At 38.7% G+C, this 26,678-nt stretch overlaps 1 protein-coding gene across 1 annotated transcript in view; it reads right to left on the bottom strand.

Moving 5' to 3' along the window:
* LOC144515720 (solute carrier family 12 member 9) overlaps positions 1-20,686 on the bottom strand; it is a 62,688-nt gene extending 42,002 nt beyond the window's left edge. Inside the window, exons 1-6 of the mRNA XM_078246789.1 lie at positions 20,107-20,686; positions 16,016-16,150; positions 14,775-14,912; positions 12,312-12,638; positions 10,020-10,127; positions 9,487-9,598 (exon numbers count right to left, since the gene is read on the bottom strand). Of these exons, the coding sequence (XP_078102915.1) occupies positions 9,487-9,598; positions 10,020-10,127; positions 12,312-12,638; positions 14,775-14,912; positions 16,016-16,150; positions 20,107-20,326 (1,040 nt within the window). The 5' untranslated portion in view covers positions 20,327-20,686. The remainder of the gene's footprint in view (positions 1-9,486; positions 9,599-10,019; positions 10,128-12,311; positions 12,639-14,774; positions 14,913-16,015; positions 16,151-20,106) is intronic.
* Positions 20,687-26,678: the final 5,992 nt, after the last annotated feature.

Here is a 26,678-nt window from a genome sequence, read left to right as displayed (position 1 = left end):
ACTTTGAACCTCTAATTAATCACCATTTAGCTTTGTCTAAGTCATAAAAGGTTTGAATTATAAGACCAAAAACTGGGATTCTCATTGATCTTAGAGAATGGATAGTAAACTTCCCACCCTCATGAGAGATTGCACTGAGCTCGCCCGGCAGTGTCCTCAGGACCGCTCTCTATTCAGCAATGCTTGTGTGAACTGTTCAAAAAGTTTAATTAAAATACAAGTTAAGTGCTTCCCAAAGATGTCAGGTGAGGTATTTAACAATTATAATAAACTGCCTCATCTTTCATGGACACCATCAAGTGCATGCCAACCCATTTAAAATAAAAATCGAAACCTCTGTCACCCAAATCCTTCCTTTTTCTCCTCCGTCTGTTGCTCATCAATCCTGTGCCTCTCCCTCTCCAATCCCAGCAGCTTTTAATTCAGACAGAACATGTTGTTGAAGACTTGGCCTGTACTACCACAATTGTTACCCCCCCCCCAAACTGGGACAGCAGTGAGAAATAGAATAGAGAGGGAGCGAAAATCGCTGCAGTGGAGAGATAGGGGTGAATAACAAAAATATGGAGCATGACTGTGTGGATGGATGGATGAATGATAGACAAGGATGAATGATAGACAAGAAGAGGAGGGAGAAAGTGAAGCCAAGAATGCTGCTGTGGGGTGATAGTGCCAAGAGAAAGGGATGGGGGAGAGAGAAAAGTAAGGAATGAGGATGAGGGGAGAAGGGATGCTGGACTTGTTGCCTTACAATGGCTACTGTCTGGACAAGGATGAGCAGAAAGCCTGAGAATGAGAGGATATGATGTAAAGACTGAGAGGAATGACAATACTCTAAAATACTCTATAGATAAAGATAGCGCATTTCAATCAGCGCCAATGGTACTTCTAAATGGGCGTGGCCTCGTTTGAAAGTGTTGTGAACGTCATGTAGCTGGATGAACAGTTACATTTGTATAATATATTTATATTTTCTTTTGCTAACATTAGATATTTACACAGCTAAAAGCTGAAAAGGAGCTTGTTCCTGAGACAGAAACAGGTCTCAAACAAATTTTCTGAAAAATGCCTTTTTAGTGTCAGAATGTCCTGGCGATATGTGGCTTGTGAAAAATGGGTCCAATATTAACTTTGGTGACTTTGGGGTCATAATCTGTGTTCACAATCACTTTCACCCATCACCCATTGGAATCAATACACTCAGGACCTGCTGCTAGTCTCCTAAAGAGGTGTGTGAGTTGGGGTGTCTCCGTTCTAAACTGTCTCTGGTAACACACAAGGTTCCTCAATCTTTTCTGCCAAAAAGGGTGAACAACTAAAAAATGTATTAATAACTAGAAGGGCACTAAAAATGTGCAGACCTCTGCCAAGGCCAAATGCCCTATCTTGCATTGTTATCCAAAGTGAAAAATAATTTGTGTATCGCCCGTGACAATACCAGTGAAAGCATTTCTTTAGCCTATTCTTTATAAGTCAGTATAATAGAGGAGAGAGGGGACGGTAGTTGCACTTACCAAACTGTCGCAAATAAAACATGCCACAATATGAATATTCGTATAGAACATTCGTATAGAAACAGCCAAATCCAACAGACAAAATTCTGAGTCGGGTGTAGCCCCACATTATTTTCTATATAGCACGCACATTTAGTTTATTTTGTAATGTCAATACAAGTTTAATATTTGAGCCTTAATTTTGAGTTGTTGGCAAACTAGTCTGTCAAGTGGTCCTTATTTAGTTAATTGTGTTGCTGCATTTTGTGCATCCTCATGTGTGTTGACAACTTAGAATATTAATCTGAGCCTGTCAGTGGCAAAACGAGCACTTTTGTGAAGGTAAATACAAACTGGACAATTGCCCTATTAACTTACATTGTAGCTTGTTTCGCCGCTGCTGCCGAGTGCATTGATCTTGCTTAATACTGGACCAATGTAAAAAAAATTTGTTCCCATCAGTCACTTAGACACAAAAACATAGGAAAAGGTTGAAAAAAAGCGGTAGTTACCATTTAAGTTATTGAAAAAGCTTCAGAGTTCTGGGAGAAGAGCCTGCAGACAGAAAGGGGCTAAAGTGAAAGAGAAGATGTTGAATGATCAAAAAAGTATGTGATTGAAAGGTAACAGGGAGTGAGGACAAAATATAGAATAGGAAAACAGAGGAATAGAAATAGACAGTGCATAGGTGAAAAGACAAGAGACAAGACACAGCAGAAATGCAGCATGTTTTTTGGAATTAAAAGTTGGATTTGAAGTTGGAGTTGAATTTTTGGATTAAAAAGTGCTGTGACGAAAGATGTGACTTTTCTGGAAAAGTGCGAGAAATTAGACACAACGTGTGTGTATGGAGTGGGGTGCAGCAGAAGAGATGTGAGGGACAGAGGCACTTTGGGGTGGGGGGTGCCGATTGCAAACACATTCACAAGGCTGCATGTCAGCGATAGCACAACAAAAGAAGGCCCAGCAGATTAAAATTATTATAATTATCAAGTCAGTAATTAATACAAAAGCTTCTATAGCGCAGAGCGGATTAGCCTACAGGTCATTGACGCACTGCACTGTGGAGAACACGTGTGCAGTACACACACACAAACACACAATAGAGCAAAGACCCCCAACACATACATACAATAAACCAGTTAGTTAATATTCAGGCATTAAACCAGTTCTAAAATAATAAAAAACTGTGCAGCAACAGAGTGAGTCGTCATGCTCACTCTGTTGCTTTAAGTGTAGATTTAAATTCCTAATACACACACACACACACACACACACACACACACACACACACAAACACACAAAAAAGAGCTTGATAAAGTAGCGACAGGGCAATCTGTCATGGCTGGCTAGCTGGTCACATAAGGTTAATAGATTCCCCTCTGTTTCACATCCCCTCAGCCTTCATCACCATCATCACCATCTCTTACCATAGTGGTATATCACCAGCGACAATCTCATAAGTTGTATGGTTGTACAGTCGTACGGCTTTTACATCTAGATGAGCTCCATTTTATTTGCAGTACTAATAGCTGTCAAGCAGAAAATGCGCTCATGGCTGTATATATAAAAAAAAACTTTTAAAACTATGATGCAGAACTACAATATGCAGAGGGTAGCAATTTAAAAGAGCCTTATGTAAAGGTTAGTTTGTCACTCTAAATGTTCCCCTTAAAGAGAGCATGGCTGGTTGGTAAGAGAGTGTGACTGCCATCCTTTGGACAACTCCTGTAACTACAACAGGCAGTGTCGCTTTTATTTTAGAACTATCAGTGGAAACTTGTTTGAAAATGTATATTTTATCAAGCATAGAAAATCTCAGTTGAAATAGAATATGTTACCTTGACAGCATTAGGAAACCATTTTTTTTCACAATACCTGTAACTACCTAGCTACCTGTAGCTAAACCATCTTCCAGTCACACTTTATTTTAACCCTTTCATTTGGCATTTACAAGCAGTATATGAACAAATCATACATGGTTTCGAACACACTATAATGTAATTGTTAGCAGATGAGGACATTTTGAAGTGTTTGTATTATTTTTTTTTTTAATAATTTCTCTTTGTAACAATAACTCCTGTGAATAATAATAATTTAATATGAAAACAAAATAAGCATTCATTATGCTCATTATGCTTATTATATTTATAAATACTTAATCTTGCTCTCATGACAACTGAGCAACCTCTATCCCCTGATGAAGGCCTTGAGGTCAGGGAGGAAATAAAGTAAGTGGACTTTGAGCAATAAACAGTAAATGCTACACACTGTAAGGTTGTGTTCATGTGTGAATCATATATAATTAAATATGATTGAGGTCGAGCCTTCATTCATCTGTTCATACACCTGTTCAGATGCTTGATAGAAGGTTAGGACATGCATACATACAAAACACACTCAGAAACATCCTTATATTCTAGTTAAATCACAAAAGAGATTCACGAGATTCACACACAAACATATGCCTACCTACCACATCCCACAGTGACATCCCATAATAATCAGATACTGCCATCCTCCCAGTCACAGTTACCCTGGAGTCTTGTCTCTGGAGTGAGGGCTTCCCTGACATGTGGTGTAGTAATGCCACAACATGACGAAAGACTTTAATAGAAGCAGTCATATTTTAATCCATGATAATTTAGTTAGCCTGACTGTTTGCATAATTTAATGCCAAAAAAACTGCTGCCTGCCTGCCTGCCCCACGCTTGTGTGTCAGAGTGTGTGTTACTTAGAGTTGGCATGTACAACTGGCTGTGTGAGATAAATGTAAGATGGGTTTTTGCCTCAGGGTTTTGGTTTCCCTTCGTACTGATCACTTCTTTTTTTTTTTTTATAACAAAATCAACACATTCCTAGACAGATATTTCAGAGTAATTTTCAGAAAACGAAATGACCAAAGTTTCCCTCGTTTCCAGAACAATTTGCCCTTGGTAAATGGATGTTTCTTAAATTCTTGTGCCTTGATAAATATTGGGTCTTTCTCTAATTTCCTTACAGAAAATCAATCAAGTTTTATGAGCACTTTAGGTACTGTTGGTAATATTTTTTCTTGGAGTGAGCCGACTTAATGTAGCAGAAACAGCGGTGAATGAAAATGTTTTTCCAGAAGATGAAATACACTGCAGCACACTGCTTACAAACAGGTAATGCATAAAAGCTGCTATTTCCTCCATTAGAAAATGAAAGCTGGATATTAAAATAGATTGTTCACCGGTGGGACCTGTCACTGTCACTATTGGCCCACTTATCATCTCCTGAGAGTGGCTGCTGGCCAAATATTGCCTGAAGACAATCAGACCATTGTGTTAATCTAGGGAAGTGAAGTAAATTCAAGCCATTACAATGCAGAGGGGAAATTAGCACATTGTCAAATGTATCTACCTTATTCAAATAACTTTTCTTCTTCTTTTCTCACATTAACCAGCATTTAAATAAAGTCAAAAATCACAAAGCCAGACTGCATGAGGATGAACACATACAAGTGCAAAATATGAAAATACCCCACAAAGTTTTAGTGATTCCGAGAAATTATTATAAATTTTTTTCCCAGCAAGATAACACTTTTATCAGTTCAATTCTGGTCAGCCTCAATAAACCAAACGACCCCGAGCTAAGTGAAGATAAGACAGGGAGTGATGTCCCGGGCATGAAACCAATAAAACAGGATTTTACGCCTTCTGTATTTCATAATCAAACAAACAAACAATCTGTACAGCTCTAAGAAACATGATGTTTTACTTTCCATCCTGTCCATATACAAGAATTGTTTACATTTCCTTTCTATAGTAAGTCATTAAGACATATGACCAGATTTCCTCAGAAGCCTTGGGTGCATTGACGCTTAAGCTCTCTCTTACAAACACATGCATAATGCACATGGTGTGATGTCACATGCTGCTGCAGATATCAGTAAAACTATTTGCAGTACAGAACAGATCTCCATTGATAAAGATGAGGGAAATCGTCTTCTACTAGCAACAGCACAGGCCTAGCAGGCATATCAGGCATGCAGTTTACACACATGTGCCCAGATAGTATTTAGATCCAGCTGAGTTTACATCTGACCTGCTACCATTTGATTTCTTCTGTGAGAGTAACTAGAGAAGGGACTGCAGTGGCTATTTGGCACCTCCCCTCAATGGGGGGGTATGCATAATGCATTTACAATCCACTACATACTGAATGTCAGTGGTTTTAAATGTTTTTTTGGTTTTTTTTTATAAAATAATGTTTTCATACAAATGAACTGTCAATTTGCCCTACTACCATTTAGAATTCAACCATTTATTGACTTACTTTTTCAACTGTTTCATACTTTACCAAACTTTTTAAAAGATAAATCAATTACATTTAAGTATTTCAACTGTTTATCTATTACTTTTAGCTAACTCTTTAAAGAGGTTAACGGTTTAACCATTAATTTTAGCGTTGATTGGTTTTTTTTCTGGTGTGTCAAGTTCGCGCCAACGTTTACTACTTTCCAGACTCCTTTATCGTATTGCTCAATTTAACAGATCTGAGTTCCCTGTTAAACAGATGATACTATATATTATTTAATGTATATTGTATCCTATTAGTTAAGGTATATTCTGTATGTGTGATATTTTGCTGCTGCAACACTGGAATTTCCCATTTTTTAAGGATCGATCTATCTATCTCTCTCTCTCTCTCTCTAAATCATAACATATTACTTTGTATGACGCCTAAAGAAAGACTTTTCATTTCGGCTTATATTTAACTTTAAAAGCTCTTCTGTGAACTAAATAAATAAACTGAAATAAGATGTGTAACCTTACTGTTTGACATCTCGAAACACAGCACGTCCACACACTTTTTATTATCATGTGATTTCATTTAATCAGAGCTGTTTTGTGAAACATGACTAATTTACCAGAAGAACTGAGTGAATTGTGAAAAGTCTGATGTGACCTGAGTGAACAGATTCCACTGCATCCACAAATGAGTTTACGTCTGTGTATTTGTGACCAAGACACATTTTTATTCAAAGTGCACACAACACACACACACACACACACACACACAACACACACACACACAACACACACACACACACAACACACACACACACACACGAGGGAACTTTATGGCCTCTTTATTTGGGTCATGTGAGTGGGGGCTCAGTGCTGATTTGGTCCCACTTCAAAACACTGACACTGCCTTGAGCCTTCATTAATAAATGAATAACATATCCAACATAAGTCATTTTCTGCAAAGGAAACTACTTTAGATAGCTATAACAGATGGAAACCATATGTAAACATACACCAACATATAGAACAAGTAATATGTGTGACTCTAGGGGAAAAGATAGAGTACTGCAGAGGTGGAGAAAGTGTGTTAAGAAACACATCGTGGTCTGTTATCAGGGAGTATGTGTGTGTTAGGCGGACGCAGGGAGGACAGTGCGGCAGGGTAAATGATGACAGTATTGATCTCTGATGCTCTTTTATAGCCCTGCCATGTCAGTTTAGCACCTTGGCAACACTCGCTTTAGAGCTACATCAATACTGAACTCTGGCACTCAGCAAAAGACAGATAGAGAGAGACAGATAGATAGAGAGGGAGAGGGAAGACAAATAAATAGAAAGAAGTGCAACATCAAGGTAAAGACTTGACCGCTCTAACTTTAAGAGTGAAGTGAGGACACAGACACCAAAGTTATCCATGTGGCCCTGATGGATTGTTAGCTGCATGCTAACACTTCATTAAAAGGAACACTTCACCGATCTTGAGTGTCAACTAGGTTTCTATGGACATATTGATTTGTTTTGACACTTTTTTTGCCAAGACTCTTGTGGCGTTTTTCCATTACATGGTACCTGCTCGACTCGCCTCGACTCTACTCGCCTCAGTGTGCGTCCGTTTTCCATTGCAGATTTTAGTACCGCCTCAGCGTGGCTGGTCGTCATAGCAGCGCCGCAGTAAACTGCCATGACCTAACGCGACACACACACAGAACGTCGAGGATGTTTTGCTGTTGCCACAGCCAGAAGACACATTTTGTTTCAAATGAAGCTGGAGGCAGCAAAAATAAACACAGCTGGCTGAACTATTTAAAAATGGCAGGTTTGTTCAGGACACCCACCTCTGTCGCTCACGCTTCACGTCACCTTTTGGTATCGGCTCAGCTCGATTGGAACCTCAACTGAGTTGGTACTAAAAAAAGTACCTGTTAGCAGGTACCAGGGACTTTTTTTCGTAATGGAAAACCAAAAAAGGCGAGTAGAGTCGAGGCGAGTCGAGCAGGTAGCACGTAATGGAAAAGCGCCATTGGTTGACATTGAAGTACTTTGTATCTGTTGTAAATCCAAGCTAAGTGAAAAGAACAAACTTTTCACAGCCATTTTCCAAGCCTACAGGTAGCAAGTGTTTGTTATTCAAAATAGAGATTCCGTGGAATAATCCATTCCATTCCAAGAGTAAAAAGTTGTCAATGTTAGCAACAACACAAAACTAAGAAAACATCAGTTAGCTAGATGCTAATAGTATGCTTAATTGTTGCAGTTGTAAAAACTTATCAAATATCTTCAGACAGAAAGAGATTGTGGTTAGTCATGGAAGACCATGGACAGCTAATAATAAGTGGATGAATGTGGTTGCTTATCAGAAAGTAGTTTAAAAACAAACAGGCTGTACACAATCTGGTAAGTCTTTTTACTTTTGATACAGCTAGCTGCCCACTATCCTTAAATATAATGTATGCTACATTGTCAGTATATTGTAAAGAATCTACTGAAGACATTGCTGTCTGTCTTTTCATCTTGTATCTCTGCAAAAAATGATCCCAGTTGGAGGGCATACAATCCAGCCTCCTACTTGGAAGAATAACATTTAAAAATCCCATCCAGAAATCCACATTTTCTCAAATTGGTCACAATTCATCGGTTCAGTTGGTCAAACTGACAGTTGGGTGTCTCAATCTTGTAGGACATTTAGAGCATAGATTTTTTTTTTTAAATGCAAGCACAAAAATGATATTATCACACAGAGACTTATTTAATTTCAATTACCTTTTCTGTGCTTTGTGGGTATCCTATTATCTACATAAGCGCATAATACTTTACCTCTCATTTAGTTTTAGTCAGTTGCCCTTTCTCCAATTCCCTGATCTGCTCAAGTCTGCCGGAGTGTTACATTGTGCCACGATCTCAGCTAATCAGAGATTGGTGTAGATCATTTCAGATGGCTGATTTGTCTTAGTATGTGCCAGAGCCATACTCTATCACTCTGGTATGTGCATGCAAACAATCATTTTTTGTTGGGTTTTTTTAGAATGTCTGCTCTGGATTGAGACAAAACTATAATGCCACGCATATCAGCTTATTGTTTTTGTGCCTGCGTCTACACAACTAGGTCTGTATTATGTTTCTGTTGTTGAGTAATGGCTGGATTGACATTTAGCCTCTACGACTTTATAATAATGATTCATTCAGTAATCATACAGTGTCAAAAATGGGCTTGAAGTACTGTTTCCATTATTTTGTCCACTTGTATTCATGCCTGCTGCAGTTGTTCAGATTGATTAACTGCCACCTGGTGTTGGATAACATTCACTTGGAATTGACGGTTTTGAAATCGGTCCCCTCTGATGCTCCAATTCAGTTTGGTGAGGCAGAAAATGAACCCTGTTCGCATTATCCGATAGCCACTAAGTATTGGATTTCAACTGCGGAAAACAAAACATGCAAACATCTATTACTACAGCACCGCACAGCACTCGTACTCAACCTGAAGGTTTAATTACCTCATTGGATCAGTGTGGATTAATGTTCAATTATGCACCGTTCCACTGCTTTTTGTTTGTTTGTAGATGTAAATGATATAACTGAATGTGTTCAGTGGGTAGTATAAAACCAAGACACGACGCAAGACAGCTCAAGTTTAACCTAGTTTTTTTTTCCACTACATCAAATAATATAAGTGTACGCATATATACAGGACTTTTTATTGAATGTGTGTTACTGACCGGTCACAGGAGCAGGCCACCAGTACGCTGAGCAGGTTGTAGATGATGAAGGTGAAGATGACCGCTGTGATGGTGCCACGGGGGATGGCGTAGCTAGGATTCTTCAGGTCACCTGGTAGAAAGACAGGTTTACTGTGTGTCCAAACACAGATAATCAGGGCACACGCACGCACGCACCAAGTGTAATTATGTTCAGATCTTGTGCCTGACTGATGGGGAAGTGATACTGATAACTGTTGTGATTTACGTATAACAGCGTCAGCAATTTTTTTGCCAGCTTTCATCCTGTTTTAGGAAGCAGCGACTGTATTGCGTTTTGCCTGTAAAACCGTGTCTGTGTGCTTCATATTTATGTAGAATTATAGTTTGCTCTTCTTATGTAAAATATGCGGCTCTGGTAGATGTTTGCGATTGGTCATGCTGTTGACCACCGTCGTGACACAGCTTATGCGGGACCGCGGTTGTTAGGTTAGCTAGGTGAAGCCAGGTAATGTTGATCTTGATTCGTAATACAGGCCTCTGATCTCACCTACCTGACATGTTCGAGCCTGCCATGATGCCGGTGCAGCCATTAAACATTACAGCAAAAACGGTGGCAAAAGTCATCGTGTTTCCTGTTGTATAATCCACAGTGTAGTCAGCTGAGGGAAGAGATAACAACGGATAAGTCACTGTAGGTGTGTGTTTATCAGCACCATTAGTCTTCTAAAAGAAAGTTTAGAAGACAAACAATTTGGTTTGTTGGCAGACACTCCTCTCTACCTGCTCACCACCAAACCTCATCATGTTTTACAGCGTTTGAGAAAACCATTCTCTACACATCTTTTCTGCCGTTTGCAGAGCAGCAACTAATCAGTCACAGGATGTTGGATCCGTTTATATAAAAATAAAAAGAATAAAAAAAAAAAAATAAAAAAATCTTTTTAGGCCTTTGTTGCTGTATATGTATAATTGGAAATAAATATATCTTACAAAGACACCTTTGATCACCATTCCCAAACCTGTTTACCTTGGAGCACGTCATTAACACTTTAACTTTAACTAACACTTCACAACGTTCTGCTCTTGTTTTTCTGTCAATGAATGATAGCAGTTTTCCCTGAGGGAGTTCCAACAAGAACAAAGGCCATATAAAGTACTGTGCTTTATCGATTAATGAAAGTAAAACATGTATTGTTTTGTATTGTAGGAAGTTAAATAAAGAAAATAATCTAACAGCTAATATCAACAGTTACATTTGTAAGGCACCCTTTGCTCCTTACAATGTAATTAGATCCAATTAGGTTTTAATTCTAATCATGTGATTATCCTTTTTCTCTGGACTTTAAATTATTCACATGTAAAATTATGATTTTACATGTCAGTGTGTATGTGTGTGCGTTTGTGTTCTCTTTCATCAGATCTTGGAATTATTCAAAGCTTGAATGTGTAATAGCTCTCACATGTGCCTGAGTTACACCAATTAGCTCGGTAATCATGAGCTTAGATATAAATCCCTGCAAACAGAGTGGAGTGCTTCAATAGATTTCCATGGACAACATTAGTCCTCTGCCAACAGTGCAGGAAAAGCTATTGTACTTTGATTTTTAATGAAAAATGAGAGACACTCAATACCGAGACAAAAAAAAAAATCCTTTTCAAGACCTGTTCATAATTGATGTGAGAGACAGTATATCTTCTACTTTAAGATAAGTTTGCTTTATTATTTGTAATAATCAAAAAGCAAGTGCAGAGTAACACACTATAGGATCAAATTAGGCCATATTATTTACTTAAAATATAAAATGGGTTCCCATTCTTGACCTTATTACTTGTCCTGAAGAATTCATAGTACAAACTGCTTGATGACATTGTGTCTGTGGCCAAGATGAAAATGACTGATAACTGATGATCGAGGTAGCCTACTGTATATGATGCAGCCAGGCGTATACCAAGAGACCAATCTCAATGTCTGTTCTAGATGGATTTTGAATTAAACTAATACCGGTTTTCTGAACGAGTGCACTTCATCAATGGTTTTGTTTTGAAGGAGGAAGTTACTTTAGAACAAAAGCATTTAGTGCTGGACTCGGTCGAGACCAACTAGAATATTTGGCGAGTCCAATGGCCGAGTCTGAGACAAGTCTGAGTCCAAATACCAACGAGTCCAAGACGGGTCCGAGACAACAGAAAAGTGTATCAAGTCCGAACTCAAGTACGACGGGGGGGGGGGGGTTACTGAGATACATTAGATGTCCTGTAAAGTCTACGTTACTGAGGTCATGCTTTCAAACAATAATTTATTAAGAAAATTCCAAACCTATCGTTCACACATCACATCAAGTGACAAATCAGTCATCAATAGCACTATTATAATAATCTTTTGCGGGTTGTTGTTGCAATACAATAAATCAATAGAATTAACAAGTACAAGTAACTTTTCAGTCCCAGTTAAAAGCTGGAGAACACTTTGATTGCTTAAAGCCTCTGAGAAAAGAATGTGTGCTGAAATGCCTTCTACAGTATGGCAGCTTAACTAGGGGCACAATCTAATCAAAGCCTTACATTGTACATTAATTCAAATATATATATATATATAAAAAATAAGGTATTACTTTCATGTAATGTAGTGGTAAAAACTGAGACTATAAACTTACTGCTGTTGACCTTTGTCCTGTATACACATTCAAGTCGGCCATTGGCCTGATGTCAACGACTTTGCCTCATTCATAAGTGAAGTCTTGTGTTTAGTGCAAGTAAGCAACAGTAATATAGCGTTAAGTTTGAATGCTTGGTATGAGCACATCCTGAGAGAACTATTTTTGGCACAGCCTCATCCCCCTTACCCCACAGGTTCCCGAGCAGCGTGTCCAACTTGAAGCCAGTGAAGTTGGCGGTGGTGGGAAACCCGGGGCCTGTTCCATTGGCTGTTGGGTTAAATGCGGCAGAACTGGGAAGGACGATGGTACGAGGGTGTACAGCAAAGAAGCTGATGAAGATGGTGCCCAGGACCAACATGACCACCAGGAAGATGAGGAATGTGGCTTTGGCATAGATGTGGGCTCCCACCAGGCACACCAGTAGGCACAGCAGGGAGATGCCCGTGGCATAAAGCAGAGACCACCAGTAGCCCGATGGTAGGACCTGGTAGACAGAAGTGACCGCAGAGCCGTCTAGCGGTGGATGACATGGTAAAGGTGTCGAGGCAGGAGGTCATGAGGGAAAAGATACGTGGGGGAAGATTTGTTAATGCTTAAAAATGACTGAGAGAATGTGTTCAAGAGTATAATGTTATAGCATAGAATGTCAATATGAAGTGGTGCATTTCAAAAGCTTTGAAAAGACACAAACATCTTTTCACAGGAATAAACAATAATGTCTGTCTAACTTCCCTGCAACAGAAAATTCCTTTATTTACCCAGGAAACACTAACTAAGCTTTCAGCTCTATTTTATAAACGTCCTGCTTTATATTCACAGTTCTACATTTTCACACCTCAGACTATTTTACCACAGTCAGTTACAGCACATGGAAAACATTTCTTACTTGGTATCCTATGAATGTTCTTAGAGTTCTCACCAGGGCCCTGACATTTCCCAGATTTTTTTCATAACTATGTTAGTGTCTCGATGACCTAAGCCCTCCTGGTTTGTTAATGTTCTTTTGCTTTTTGGGCATTTTTGCCTTTATTTGACAGGACAGTGTTGAATTGGGGGCTGAGAGAGAGCAGCATGATATGCAACAAAGGTCCCAAGGCCAGAATCAAACAATTACTTAAAAAAAAAAAACGGTAAACTAACTAAAGAAAACGTATTAGAACATGTATTGAGCTACATTCCTAGAAAATCAATGATTTGTTAATTAACCAATATTCCTTGTCCAGCCAACTTGCTTAGCCCACTCTTATTCCAAAAATAACTAGACCCACAGTATTAGGACTGCTTTTGGTGCTATAATTTCTATAATAAATTAATATAATAGGACTATAATGGGGCAGTGCAGTGGTAAACTCACAGCAAAAATGTGTTTTTTTTAGGGCTGTCAAAATAACGCGTTAATTTCGATTAATTAATTTGAGAACAAATAATGCGTTAAAAAAAATTAAAGCAGATTAATCCATTCCATATTGACGTTTGCATACAGACGAAAATCTGGTGCCACTGATATGTCTGCGCTTCTCTCTGATGCTCTGAAACAGACGTTACAGGAAACACAAACCCCGCTGCATGTGACGCTAGTTAACACAATACTCAACAGCAGCTAACGTTAGCCTACCGCTAGCTAGTTAACACAATACTCAACAGCAGCTAACGTTAGCCTACCGCTAGCTAGTAGCTGGATTAAACACGGTTAAAATGCTGACAGCTAACGCTAAACGGTGTAAAGTTTAACTGTGTTTTACTGTAGAGGATTCAACACCGGGATGTAACAATCTGCAGCTGCCGTCGGAGAAACAACACAGACGGTGCGTTCAATAAAACTGGTAAACTACAGCGTCGTGGTGCATTTGAAGTTATTGTAAATGTCCTTTTCCTATCAGGTTGTTGTTTTTCTCGTTCAACAGCAATTTACTAGTGAAATAAGTTATTGTTATACATTATTATTAAATCATTTCATTTTGACCATATGGCCTTAGCAATAAACAAGCCGTTCTTTAATGTCACCGACTGTTATTTAGTACCCTTTTTTTTTCTTTTCTTTTTTTACTTTCTTAAAAAGTATCGGTTCAGGCACCGTTAATTATGTATGCGATTCATTTTGATTAATTAATCACAGAGTATGTAATTAATTAGATTACATTTTTTAATCGATTGACAGCCCTAGCTTTTTATTGGGATTTCGAACCTGCCAGCCGGCTGGTGCCTTTCTGTGTGGGGTTTGCGTGACTGCATCGTTTCCCCGACATGCAGGTTAGTTAATTGGAAACTCTAAAATGGGAGTGTGAAAGGTTGTCTATCTCTATGTGTCAGCCCTGTAATTGACCTGTCCAGAGTCTATCCTGCCTCTCACCCAATATCAGCCGCCCACAACCCTCTAAAACAATAATAATAATAATAATAATAATAATAATAATAATAATAATTTGTAGTTGGCCTACAGTAAGTAATGCAAGTCATGGGGAAATTAATTAATGTTTGTGGATGGATTGGGATATCAAAGTGGTGTGTTATTGTGAATATTGTGGCGTATCTTTGTTATAATGGGTGTTATATGTTGTAAGTTAAATGTATGTAAATCGTTTTTCTAAAATAATAGAATGACAAATGCTGATCTGGCAGCATTTCACAATTTGTTAAAATGAAACTCACCTTCTGGCACTCCAAAGGTGGCCACAATGGCTTCAACCAGACCCAGCACGAAGAGAGCGCTGCCGCACACGTTGGCCAGGAAGAACATGAGGCCGATACTGCCGCCAAACTCTGGACCCAACGCTCTGCTGATCATGTCTGAATGAAGTTCAGGCAAAATCCGCTTGTTTGTTAAATATCATGGGAAAAACAGAGGGGTGTGTGTGTGTGTGTGTGTGTGTGTGTGTGTGTGTGTGTGTGTGTGTGTGTGTGTGTGTGTGTGTGTGTTTCTATTCATAAAGAACCTAATTAGTGTTAGGACCTTGACATCAGACGATGGTTGTTTCCTTTAAGGAGGGCTGGCTTCTAGTTAACAATAGAAATATGTTTTTGGTCAGGATAACAGTTGAAAGAATATATAATAATAATAATAATAATAATAATAATAATAATTTGACATTTTGGGGAACACACTTCTTTGCTTTTCTGTTAAGAGTTAGATGAGAAGATACCACTCTCATGTCTGTACGGTCAATATCTGTCATCCACAGCCAGCAGACGGTTAGCTTAGTTTAGCATAAATACTGGAATCAGGAAGAACAGCTAGCCTGGCTCTGTCCAAAGTATATAACCCACAACTACAAACTAAAACTTGTAGTTTTCACACGTTTTGTATGGATTCAACAAATGAGATATAACATGCTAATTGGTGAGCTTTAGTGGTGCTGGTAGGTGGATTTCTTTTACCTTTGGCCTAATTACTGCAGATAATCCATGTTTAATGAATAACTTTGCAGGAAGTCTGCAGGAAGTCACTACTGCAACAACTAAATGTCAAGGAGACAAAGCTCTTTAATGTATGCATGTAAAGCATGTGTATCAACTGAAAGATGGCCTGTCCTGACTGATAAACAGCACTGATTGGGGTACTTTACCAAATTCCTGGCAGCGAAACATACTTGCCCCACCTTTATCACCTTTAAAGTAGTAAACAGTGTCTTATAGTGCAGATAATCAGACCCATTCAGTGTCACAGACAATGCTACATTACATAAACAAAGACACACTTTGTCTTGGTTTTAGTGTAGCAAGGAGTTCTACAAGTGTGTGCTCTTGATATGTTGACCATTGACAATGGGACTGATACTACGCTGACTGTCATGTGCAAATGTCATATGATGGTGTGTGTGTGTGTGCGTGTGCGTGTGTGTGTGTGTGTGTGTGTGTGTGTGTGTGTGCATGTGCGTGTGTAAAGAGGATACAATAGGCGCCCCCGGCATCCAGGGCTCCATTGGTGGAGATGGCACAGACTGACAGCACGGTCATGCAGATGATGAAGTAGGCCACCAGGAGCATTGCAATGGCTTGGTATAGTCCGGAATGGCCCACCATGAATCCTAGTCAGACACAAACAGAGTCAGAAGAAAACCATGACGACTTGGTCATCTGGTTGAAAGCAGAACTTTGGACCTGGCAGTAACGCCAGTGTGGTTGAAGAAGGAAGTTAAACTTGCCATTAAGGAGCCCACACCCACAATGCAGAGGATGTGAGCATTCAAGAAGGCATGAGGCACACTGTTATTACCATCATCCAGTCAACTAAGTGTGGATGATAGACAATGGATGAATCAAAATGAAAGTGACTATTGTACAAAATGACTTATTGCAACATTCCTTCTTCTCTAAAAACTGAAGCTGGAATCACACGTTGAAAATGATTCCAGATGCTGCATTCTGTGGTTCTAAGTAGGGCTGCAACTAATGATTCTTTTCATTTTCGAATAATATTATTTCTCAAATAATTGCTTGGTTTTATCAGAAAGTGGTGAAAAATATCGATCAGTGTTTCCCAAAAGCTCAAGATGACGTCCTCAAATGTCTCGTTTTGTCTACAACTCAAAGCTATTCAGTTTACTGTCATAAAGGAGTCAAGAAGCCAGAAAATAATCACATTTAAGAAGCTGGAAGAAAGAAATGTATTTTGATTCTCAAAATAGTTGCAGAATTATAATAGTTGACAACTAATCAATTAATCGATTATAGTTGGCAGGAGCTAGTTTAACATCAGGAACTATTTTATCAAAGACCAAAAGAAGAACAGAAAGGTTTTGCAACAAAACTAGTTCAGATGCGTGCACTGATTGATTGGAATAACTATAATATCACATCTTCACAAGCAAAGTCATATGCATCTGATCTCAATGTGTGTCAGGAGATATTTACACCACGTTAGACACACATTTCCCACATCACCACCCCGTTCTACTACTGTGATCTTTGATTATACAGTCAATGGCATAATGCTGCTGTTTTCATGATCTGCTTTCATATATTGTACTGCTGTGGGTGTCATGTCATCACACAGGAGCAGAACCAAAATCAAATAGAAAAGTCAGGAAGGCAGTGGACACAGTGTTTAAATGAATACGCTTACTTTGTTTTAGGGGCGTAAACTAGGGGTGGGAATCACCAGAGGCCTCACGATACGATATCATCACGATACTTATGTCACGGTACGATATTATTGCGATTTTAAACATATTACTACCTTTTTTCCCAACTTCAAATTTGTTCCCAATTTCAAATGATGTCCCCAAAAACAAACTTTGGGGACACCCAAAACATCTGTTTTATCTAAAAAGATACATTTATCTGTTTGTTCATCTCACTTAGGGCTGGGCGATATGGAGAAAATCAAATATCACGATATTTTTGACCAAATACCTCGATATCGATACCGCAACGATATTGTAGTGTTGACTATTGGTGCTTTCAATAAAAAATAAACACAATGAGATTTTTGATAAATAATCATCAGTAATGTGGATATAATGACTAAGTGGGTAAAGGCAAATAATTGAACAGTTACAACAGTCTGGTAAGTTCAGAAAATGACATCACTTTACTGTAATGCAGCCTTTAAAACCAGGAAAAGACAACACTTATGCCATATAACGATATTCAAAATCTAAGACAATATCTAGTCTCATATCACGATATCGATATAATATCGATATATTACCCAGCTCTAATCTCACTTCAATTTTATTACTGCAAAGTGGGATTACCAAGCAGACAAACTAACCAACACGTAGATAATAAAAGATCGATACTTAGCATCTGTGTATTGATACAGTATTGCCACGAAAATATCACGATACTATGCTGTATCGATTTTTTCCCCCCACCCCTGGCATAAGCCCCTTACTTCCAGCTCCCTTGCTCAAACCACTCATCTTTAAACTCTGCCATCATTTTGATTTCAACTACACACCTGTAAAGTTTCGTGACTGCATTTTGCACGGAACTATCGTGGTGACAAAATCTGTCTGCAGACAGACAGACCAAAGATATTAAAACCTATTCAAAGTACTCAAAACCGCCTCTGTGCTAGTTTCCGCTACAGTAGATGTCTCCAGGACCACAGCGTCACTGTCGCAGCTGGAATTGACAGTTTGATTTTAAAGACATGTTATCTAACAACACATAAATCTCTTCATCCTCATCTATGTTGACGCTTTCACAGCTGACACATTTACAGTAGTTTCACATCCACAGTGAAACTACGGTTAGTTCCTGTGTAGAGTGGCGAGTTATAATGAGAATAGTAGTCTAAAGTCCTACACAGACAGCTACTATGTGGCTGCATGTGAGTCTGTGCATGTGTGTGTATACACTACAGTATGCGTGTCCACTGCACAGCAGCTGACATCTCACAAGACTGGGGGTGGGGGAGGTGGGGCGGGGAGTTAGAAAATAACTTGGAGATCCAACAAGGAGAGAAATACACAAGCACAAACACCTACACTGGAACTTAAGAGGAGACAGAAGGAAAGATGCTTTGACAGCAGAAATGTGAAACTGATTGCATGACATATTGTGATTACTTGCCTCACACACTTGCCGCATTTTTAACAGGAAAACAGAACTTTTACCCTCTAGACGAGGACCAAAAGGACTTATTTCAGCCATTTTATCCCTTTCCTTACACATCATTACTCCATATCAAAACAGAAACCCTTTCCTCTAAATGAAGTTGGCATAGTGACCCCAAAACATTAAAACATTGAAGGATTTTACTGACTGTACACTTTTCTACTGATTATACCACTTTGAGGAAAATGTTACTCTATTCTGTGTAACTTAAAAAATTAACCCCTGAGCATCTGAAGCTCATCGCTCATGCCAGATTTGTCTGGTGAAATCATTACCTAAACCTCAAGAAATAGGTCCAGCTACTTTGAAAAACTGCACATGTATATGCTGTGAACAAACTTTTGTTAAGGTTGGAACAATTTTGCAAGAGAAAGAAGGTTATGTATAGTCATTCAAAACTCAAGAAAAGTCTGGTCAAACATTTTCTTCTTATCCAATAAATGTAAAAAGGAAGGAAAAGCTCTTCTGCTGACTGAGGCTATTCATCCACCTTGCAGGTCACATGCAAAGCTGTGTGAGATGTTGAGGGTTTTCATGTAAAAAGATACTAAGTCGAATAAATAGTGTCTACTGGTGATATTGTCAATGAACTAAAATGAATGCTAGATTAAATGATATAGGCCTAGTCAGGGTTCAAAATTAACTTTTCCATCCACCAGCCAAATGGCTATGAATGTTCACATTTTACCAGGCACTCAATAGATTACCATTGTTTGTTTTTTTGCTGGTGAGTGAAGCAAATCTTCCAGCAACTTGCATATTTTACCAGCTGGTAATGGATGGTGCTTATTTGGAACCCTGGGCCTCGTACAGATCCATGCACTCAATTTGCATTTAACTGGTGATTTAATCTCTATCAAATCAAATCTGGGCAATTGAAAATTAAGGATTCCACAAAAAGGTTCAATTTTGACTGGTTCTCACACTGGTACCACAGGAAATCTGCCCCTGGTTTTGAGAGCAGGTGCTAACCTCAAATCTTAAAAATCCCTTTGTAATTCTGCTCCACAATCTAAATGTCCCTTATGAACAGTACTTAACCAATGAGGGGGATACTTTAGATGGATTAATCATATCAGTCTGAATGTCATCAAGCATAACTTTATTTTAATAAAATCAACTTTGAATTGGCTCACGCACTGCTCAATAGTGCCCTCCATGGTTATTCAGATAGAAGAACTTTGAGCACTATAAAAGTTCATGTTACTACAAGCCAACGTTGATTAATGTATTGCAAACCGAATTCAACGGTGTCTCCTAAATGGTCAAAGTCATGTTATATACCATGAACCTTTACTGACAAGCAAGGCAACAATAAAATGTCAAAATGTTGAATGGGGTTTGGCGTAAGTTACCTATCTCTAAAAGGTGTGCAGTGATTTATATATCATGGACATCTGATATCATCAACACTCACCTATTCTGAGAAACACTACCACGCTGAACATTGACAGCAAGGTAGGTATCACAACACCGATGAAGACGGAGAGTTTCTTTGGTTGGCGCTGATGGCTAGACTTCTGCCGGGGGCTGCCATGGTGCTGTACCACGGCCAGCCCGAGCGGAGGTGACCGCGGCTCGGTTTCATTGACGCTGGTGGAGAGGCGGTAGTGGAGAAGAGGAGTCCGCTCTGTCATAGTGAAACCTGCCTCTTCACAAGCTTCACAACTTCATGAAGTGCTCTGAATAACTAACACTCCAGCTTTGCTCTTGGAATCGGACTGTTTCGCCTAATGACTCCGACACGTTTATAAACTTTTCCAATGTTTTTCTCGGAAATGAGTGACGCGTCCTGATTGCCGAGTGGTGAAAAACGTCACCTAGCTAGCTACATAGCAAAGTAGGAAATAAATAAATAATAAAACCAGCTTAGTAAACCTCTATATCAAAATGAAGTCCTTACACACATTATTAAAAAGTCAGTTTAAAGTCCACACAAACTGCCCGTGTCTAGTCAATGTGGCACTAACGTTAATAGCACTAACGTTACTGAATAAACTATCATGTGACGTACTAAAGTAAAGTCGTCTCAACCAAAAGTAGAACTTCCGGTTAGAACTTCAGTATAAACGTTACTGACAAGCTAGTGCTATGTAATTACTTGAAATAACTTGAAAATAAGAATACATTCCAACAGGATGGAATGTACATAAAACGTAAATTCAATTGTTCTTCTCGCCATAATATATGCCCTACTATAACATATTAATGACTAATAAATGCCATAAAGGCTAGGATGAAAAAGTATATCATATAAACATCTATCAGCATACTCATTATATTAAAGCTATTGTCTGGTCAATCAAGTCAATCAGACTAAATCAGCAAAAGACATGTCAGCAGGCTACGTGACACACTATACGGGAAATAAATAGCCTACATGTGTCTGGTTTTAAAGACAAATCCTTCAGTTTCCGGTTTTGTTCTGCCTGAAGGTATCTAGCTTGACAAATCTTTCTAACGGTTTTTCTTGTGTTTTCCATGGATGTCAGCCTGTTGCTTTCGGTCATATGATCAGGTTGGCTGGGCAAATCAGAGCACTGCATTGGTTCAGCCACCTGCTCATATGGAACTGCGAAGATAACCACTTAAAATCTGTAACTGAAAAAAAATTATACATATTTACAAAATCTATCAAAGTAATACAGACGAATAACCAGTATGCATAAATACCTTCATTACAGTACATTACATTTTATTTAGCTGACGCTTAATCCAAAGCGACTTCCAAACAGTGCATTCAACCATGAACGTACAAACTCAAAATAGCAAGAATCAAGTACCTACATTAGCTTCAAATAAGCCAAAGAGCCACATATAAATGCAACATCCAACATGTACGTGCAATTGTTTTTTTTTTTTTAGCATCATCTTCTTAGCATCATCTTATTAGCTAAGGTGCAGTAGGAAGAGATGTGTTGAGACATTTTTGGATTTTTAACACTGATATTTCCTCAAAGATCTCAAATAAAACGTGATAAACTTAAATATGCACTCATAGTTTCAGCTCACAGCAGGTTCCCTGTATTTTCTTTTTTTTATCAAAGTACTTCACAGTTGACTTTCACATCATAAGCAGTGAACTGGGAGGAAATGTTGCCATTTGCAGTGTTCTCAAATATCTTAACAAAATCACCAAGTGAATCTTTAACTTTATCTGTTTCATGTTTTTTAAGATCTTATTTGAATTTAAATGTTTTTTTTCTTCTTTTGCTCTTCTCTTTTTTCGCTTTCAAAATCATTATCAAAGTCTTCCTGCAGGCCAGGGCTTAAAAATGTACAGAGTTACATTTGCCAGCCTTCTACAGTCAAAGATGAAGACGAGATGGGATGCTCAGTTTCCATGTGGGCAGATCACTGCAGAACCCTTAACATAGAGCACCTCTCATCCAGAAAGGGCGCTAAACTTACAGTTTTTATCACAAATTGCAAGAAGAAGTATAACCGTTAACCAGCAAAGTGTACTGGTATAGGCATTGAAATTTACAAAGTGATGGTCATTACAAAATTACAGAGTTGTACTATAGATTTTCTTACATGGAAACAAATAAGTGCGTGGGATTTGAAATGAAGCCAAGACAACAGCATTCCAGTCAGATTAGTTTCACCTGAAATAGGCCTACTATTTGTGAACTGTTCTGGCACTTAAACTTGATTAATTCATATAGCGCATTTTGTATAAAATTGCAGTAAAGTGTGCTTAACAATACAAAAATACAAGGAAAATACATACAGCAATACAATGAAAATAAATCTGAAAAATTGATAAAGCTTAAGACAATGCTAAATTGAAAAAGGTAAGTTTTAAGGTTCCTTTAAAGGTATTTACAGACTGTGACACCCTCAGATCCTCTGGCAGGCTATTCCAGAAGCGAGGACCATAGACACTAATGCCACCTGTAATTCTTTGTCTTCACCTAAACAACTAAAAGGCCAGCGTCAGAGGACCTGATTGATCTAGAGGGAACATATGTTGAAAGCATGTCTGCTAGGTATTCAGGTGCTAGTCCTTTGAGGGATTTGAACACATTTAAACGGATCTTAAAGTATATTCTAAAACTATCAGGTAGCCCAATGATGGGACTTTAGGATTGGTATGATGTGTGCTCTCCTTCTGGCCTTGGTTAGTACAAGTGTTACTGCATTCTGAATGATCTGTAGTTTATGTATAACTTTCTTAGGTAGACCAAAAAACAGAGCATTGCTGTAGTCAAGCCTGCTGGTGATAAAAAGCATCCTTCTCTTAGTCTCTTAGTCTTGCCTGGGGGGAAAAAACAGCTGCACTTTAATTATACTTCTACGGTGATAAAAGGCTTTTTTAACGCCCCTAGAAGTTGCCTCGAATGTATCTTTTACCATAATGTTTACATTAAAAAAAGATTCAAAATAACTTTCCTTATTCATGTTGTATCCATGTATGTCCATATAAAATAACAAACGTATTTCAAAATGAAAAAGAAAATGCATAGTATGTTAAATTGGAATCATGTGAATCATGAATTGAGTATTATAAAAGTCCCCAGAAAAAAATTTCAACGTGACATCCACCCTAGAACTTCCCTGTCCAAAAAGTCCAATATGTTGTCAGCTTTTACCCAAAAATGTTAGCAAAGGTCATTTCTGAAGCACTATTCTGAATTGGCCCCCTGACTATGGAGGTAAATAACAAAAATGTCATATTGTTTATTCAAACTCTTTGTATCTATTCTCTAATTATAATTTTTCTCTCTCTCACCCTCTCTCTCTCTCTCTCTCTCTCTCTCAGTTTCCATAAATTTCCAAGAGTGCTGTGAGTTTTTTAAACATTGCTGCAGGTGGCGCAAGGGGGATATTTTGAAATAAATACATGAATCTAGGCAATATGTTCATTTTTAATATATGTATTTTTCCTATCATGGATATAGGTAAGGGCACTCACCTTTTTATAGATTTATGTACTGAGTTCATTATTACTTCATAGTTTGTTCGTGCTATAGTTTCTAAATGAGGTGTTATTTTGATGCCCAAATATGTAAATTAGATGAAATCTTAAAATGAACTTAAGTATTGTCTTTCATTTCCATTAAGCAGCATTAGTGATGATTTTAAAGCATTTACTTATATCTGGAGATACTACCAAACAGGCCGATTAGATCTAACAGTGCTGGTATGGATGTGTTTAATTGTTTTAAGAATAAAATTACATCGTCAGCAAAAAGAGCTATTCTGTAATCTCTGTTGCCAATTGTAATCCCCTGCATTTGTCTACTAGATCTAACCAGTGGTGTAGTCTACGTGATACGCAGGTATACGCCATATACCCACTAGGGAAGGTCAAGAATTTCCATATAGCCACTTACAAACGTTTTGGTCATAAATTTACCCCGTCTGTGTTGCGAGTCAACTAGGAACAACAACACAGTTGCTTGGCGGTCATTCTCTGTACAAACATGAAATTAACCAATGTGAATCACTAAAGTAGATCTGAAACGAAAGTCAACTCAAACTACACTCTCATTATTTTTACAAGCCTGCCCCTGAAGCTACTTCAGCTTCGGGTGACACTGAGACGGTAGACGATTACGTTACAGAAACTACAGAAAATGAGCCAAATGAGGCTGAGGCTATACGCGGTAACGTTACAAAAAAATGATGGGGTTGTTGCTCTGGGACACGGGTGAGAATGAAGCTGGGAGGGAAAAATCACAGTATACGCACTACAAAAAACTAGACTACACCACTGGATCTAACTGCTATTGCTAGTGGTTCAATAGCTAGAGTCCGCCTACAGGTGGGAGGCTGAGCACCTGGTGAAGTGGTGCAAGCAAAACAACCTAGAGCTCAACGCTCTAAAGACAGTGGAGATGGTTGTGGACTTCAGGAAGAATTCAGCCCCACCTGCCCCCATCACCCTCTGTGGCTCCACAATTGACATTGTGGAGTCTTTCCACTTCCTGGGAACTACCATCTCCCAGGACCTCAAGTGGGAGCTGAACATCAGCTCCCTCGTGAAAAAAGCACAACAGAGGATGTACTTCCTGCGGCAGCTGAAGAAATTCAACCTGCCAAAGACAATGATGGTGCACTTCCACACAGCCATTATTGAGTCCATCCTCACATCCTCCATCACCATCTGGTACGCTGCTAGCACAGCCAAGGACAAGGGCAGTTTGCAGCGTGTCATCCAGTCAGCTGAGAAGGTGATTGGCTGCAATCTGCCGCCGCTCCAGGACCAATACGCCACCAGGACTCTGAAGCGTGCTGGAAAGATTGTGGCTGACCCCTCCCACCCCGGACACAAACTCTTTGAGCCACTCCCCTCTGGCAGGAGGCTGAGGTCCATTAGAACCAAAACCTCACGTCACAAGGACAGTTTTTTCCCCTCCGCCACTAGCATCAACAAGGCCTGGAAACCACCCTGACTCTCTCCAAACCCCACCTCTGGCTCTACATGCCACTGTACTTAATCTGCTCTTTTTATCTTAATTCTTACTCTCTTATGTTTAATACATTCTGTGTGTGTATATATATATATATATATATATACATATATGTATACTTATATTGTTTGTTATGTTTAACCTGTTTGTTTAACTTATTTTAGAGAATGTGTGACGTGCACCTACAACACCAAAACAAATTCCTTGTATGTGTAAAAAACGTACTTGGCAATAAAGCTTTTCTGATTCTGATTCTGATTCTGAAATACTTGCTATTATGAGCACGTTGGCAAGCAAATCAACAGACATTGTTCCCTGGAAGTCTTTGGTAATATATCCAAAACTTTTCCTGCCATGTTTTTGCTTCTTAAGCTTGATTAATGAAACCACATCAAACCTGTATACTTATGCCAATGCTTTGAGCAGTGTTTAGGTAAGTTATGTAATAAACGTACATATTTTAAACCAAACTACGATCTTTTTGTCCCCTAAACCTAAATTATTTATGTGGTGCCACTACCACTATTTCTGTGAGATCAAAATTTAGTTATTGAATAAGCACAACCTTAAATTGCACAGTGTCCATAAGCAGTGGACCAAGAAAGAAGACGAAATACATGCTGCCGTTTTTGCAAATTTATGAATGACAAATGGAAGATGTGCGCCTACATGTCCATGCTTTAGTGGATGTCAGGTAGTACTTACAGTTTTTTTTGCCCATTCTGTTTTGTGCAGCGAAACACATGGTAGCTGTACAGGAGAAGGCAGTGTGTCTGCACCCACGCAGCCAGCCTGAGTACATTAACAAAGTCCACAAAAAACACAAGGAAACAACAAGGAAATCAACAAGGAAATTCAAGCCCAATCACTACAGATTCAACTCCTTAAAAAAGTGAAGATTTATTAGTAAAGTTAATGTGATGTTTCACTGTTTTTATACAGACGCATCATGTTTTTTAAATTCTACTCTCTTAAAGCTACACTGTGTAAGAATTTCTCCCATCTAGCGGTGAAATTGTATATGACAACCAACTGAATATTACTTTCTAGCCCTTCCCATTCCGAGCGCCTTTTAACTCCTACGGTGGCCGAACCCGAAATTAGCTCTTAGTATCTCTATCGTTTACACGCAGCTGTTCTAGCCACTCCAATATTAACTTTGGTCTTGTTGCTTTGCCTGTCGCGTTGTCATTTTAATTCTCTTTTTCGCTTTCCTGGCGAATAATCTCCCCCTTGCATTCGTCACGGTGCCAATAGGTGTAAGAGGGCGAAAGGCGGAGGTATGTCTCTCTTTGGCTAATGTATTTTAAAGATGGAGGCTCAACATGGCGGCCGTCATTCTGAATGATTCTGAATGGCAGATTCTACGCTTACGAGAAAAATTTGATTAGATGGTGGAAGTAATTACACATGAATGAGCACATATTTGTGAAAGAACAAAGTGGTTTTTGCTAAGAATCAACTCAAAAAATGACACAATGTAGGTTTAAAGGTAGAATATGTACAGTGAGTATCGCTATACTGTGTGTTCAAAGTTGGGCCCTGTTCTTCCCTGGGTCATTGTCAGAGA

The sequence above is a fragment of the Sander vitreus genome, chromosome 3, assembly GCF_031162955.1.
Source record: "Sander vitreus isolate 19-12246 chromosome 3, sanVit1, whole genome shotgun sequence".
NCBI lineage: Eukaryota > Metazoa > Chordata > Actinopteri > Perciformes > Percidae > Sander > Sander vitreus.
This window is presented reverse-complemented; position numbering and strand designations above follow the sequence as displayed.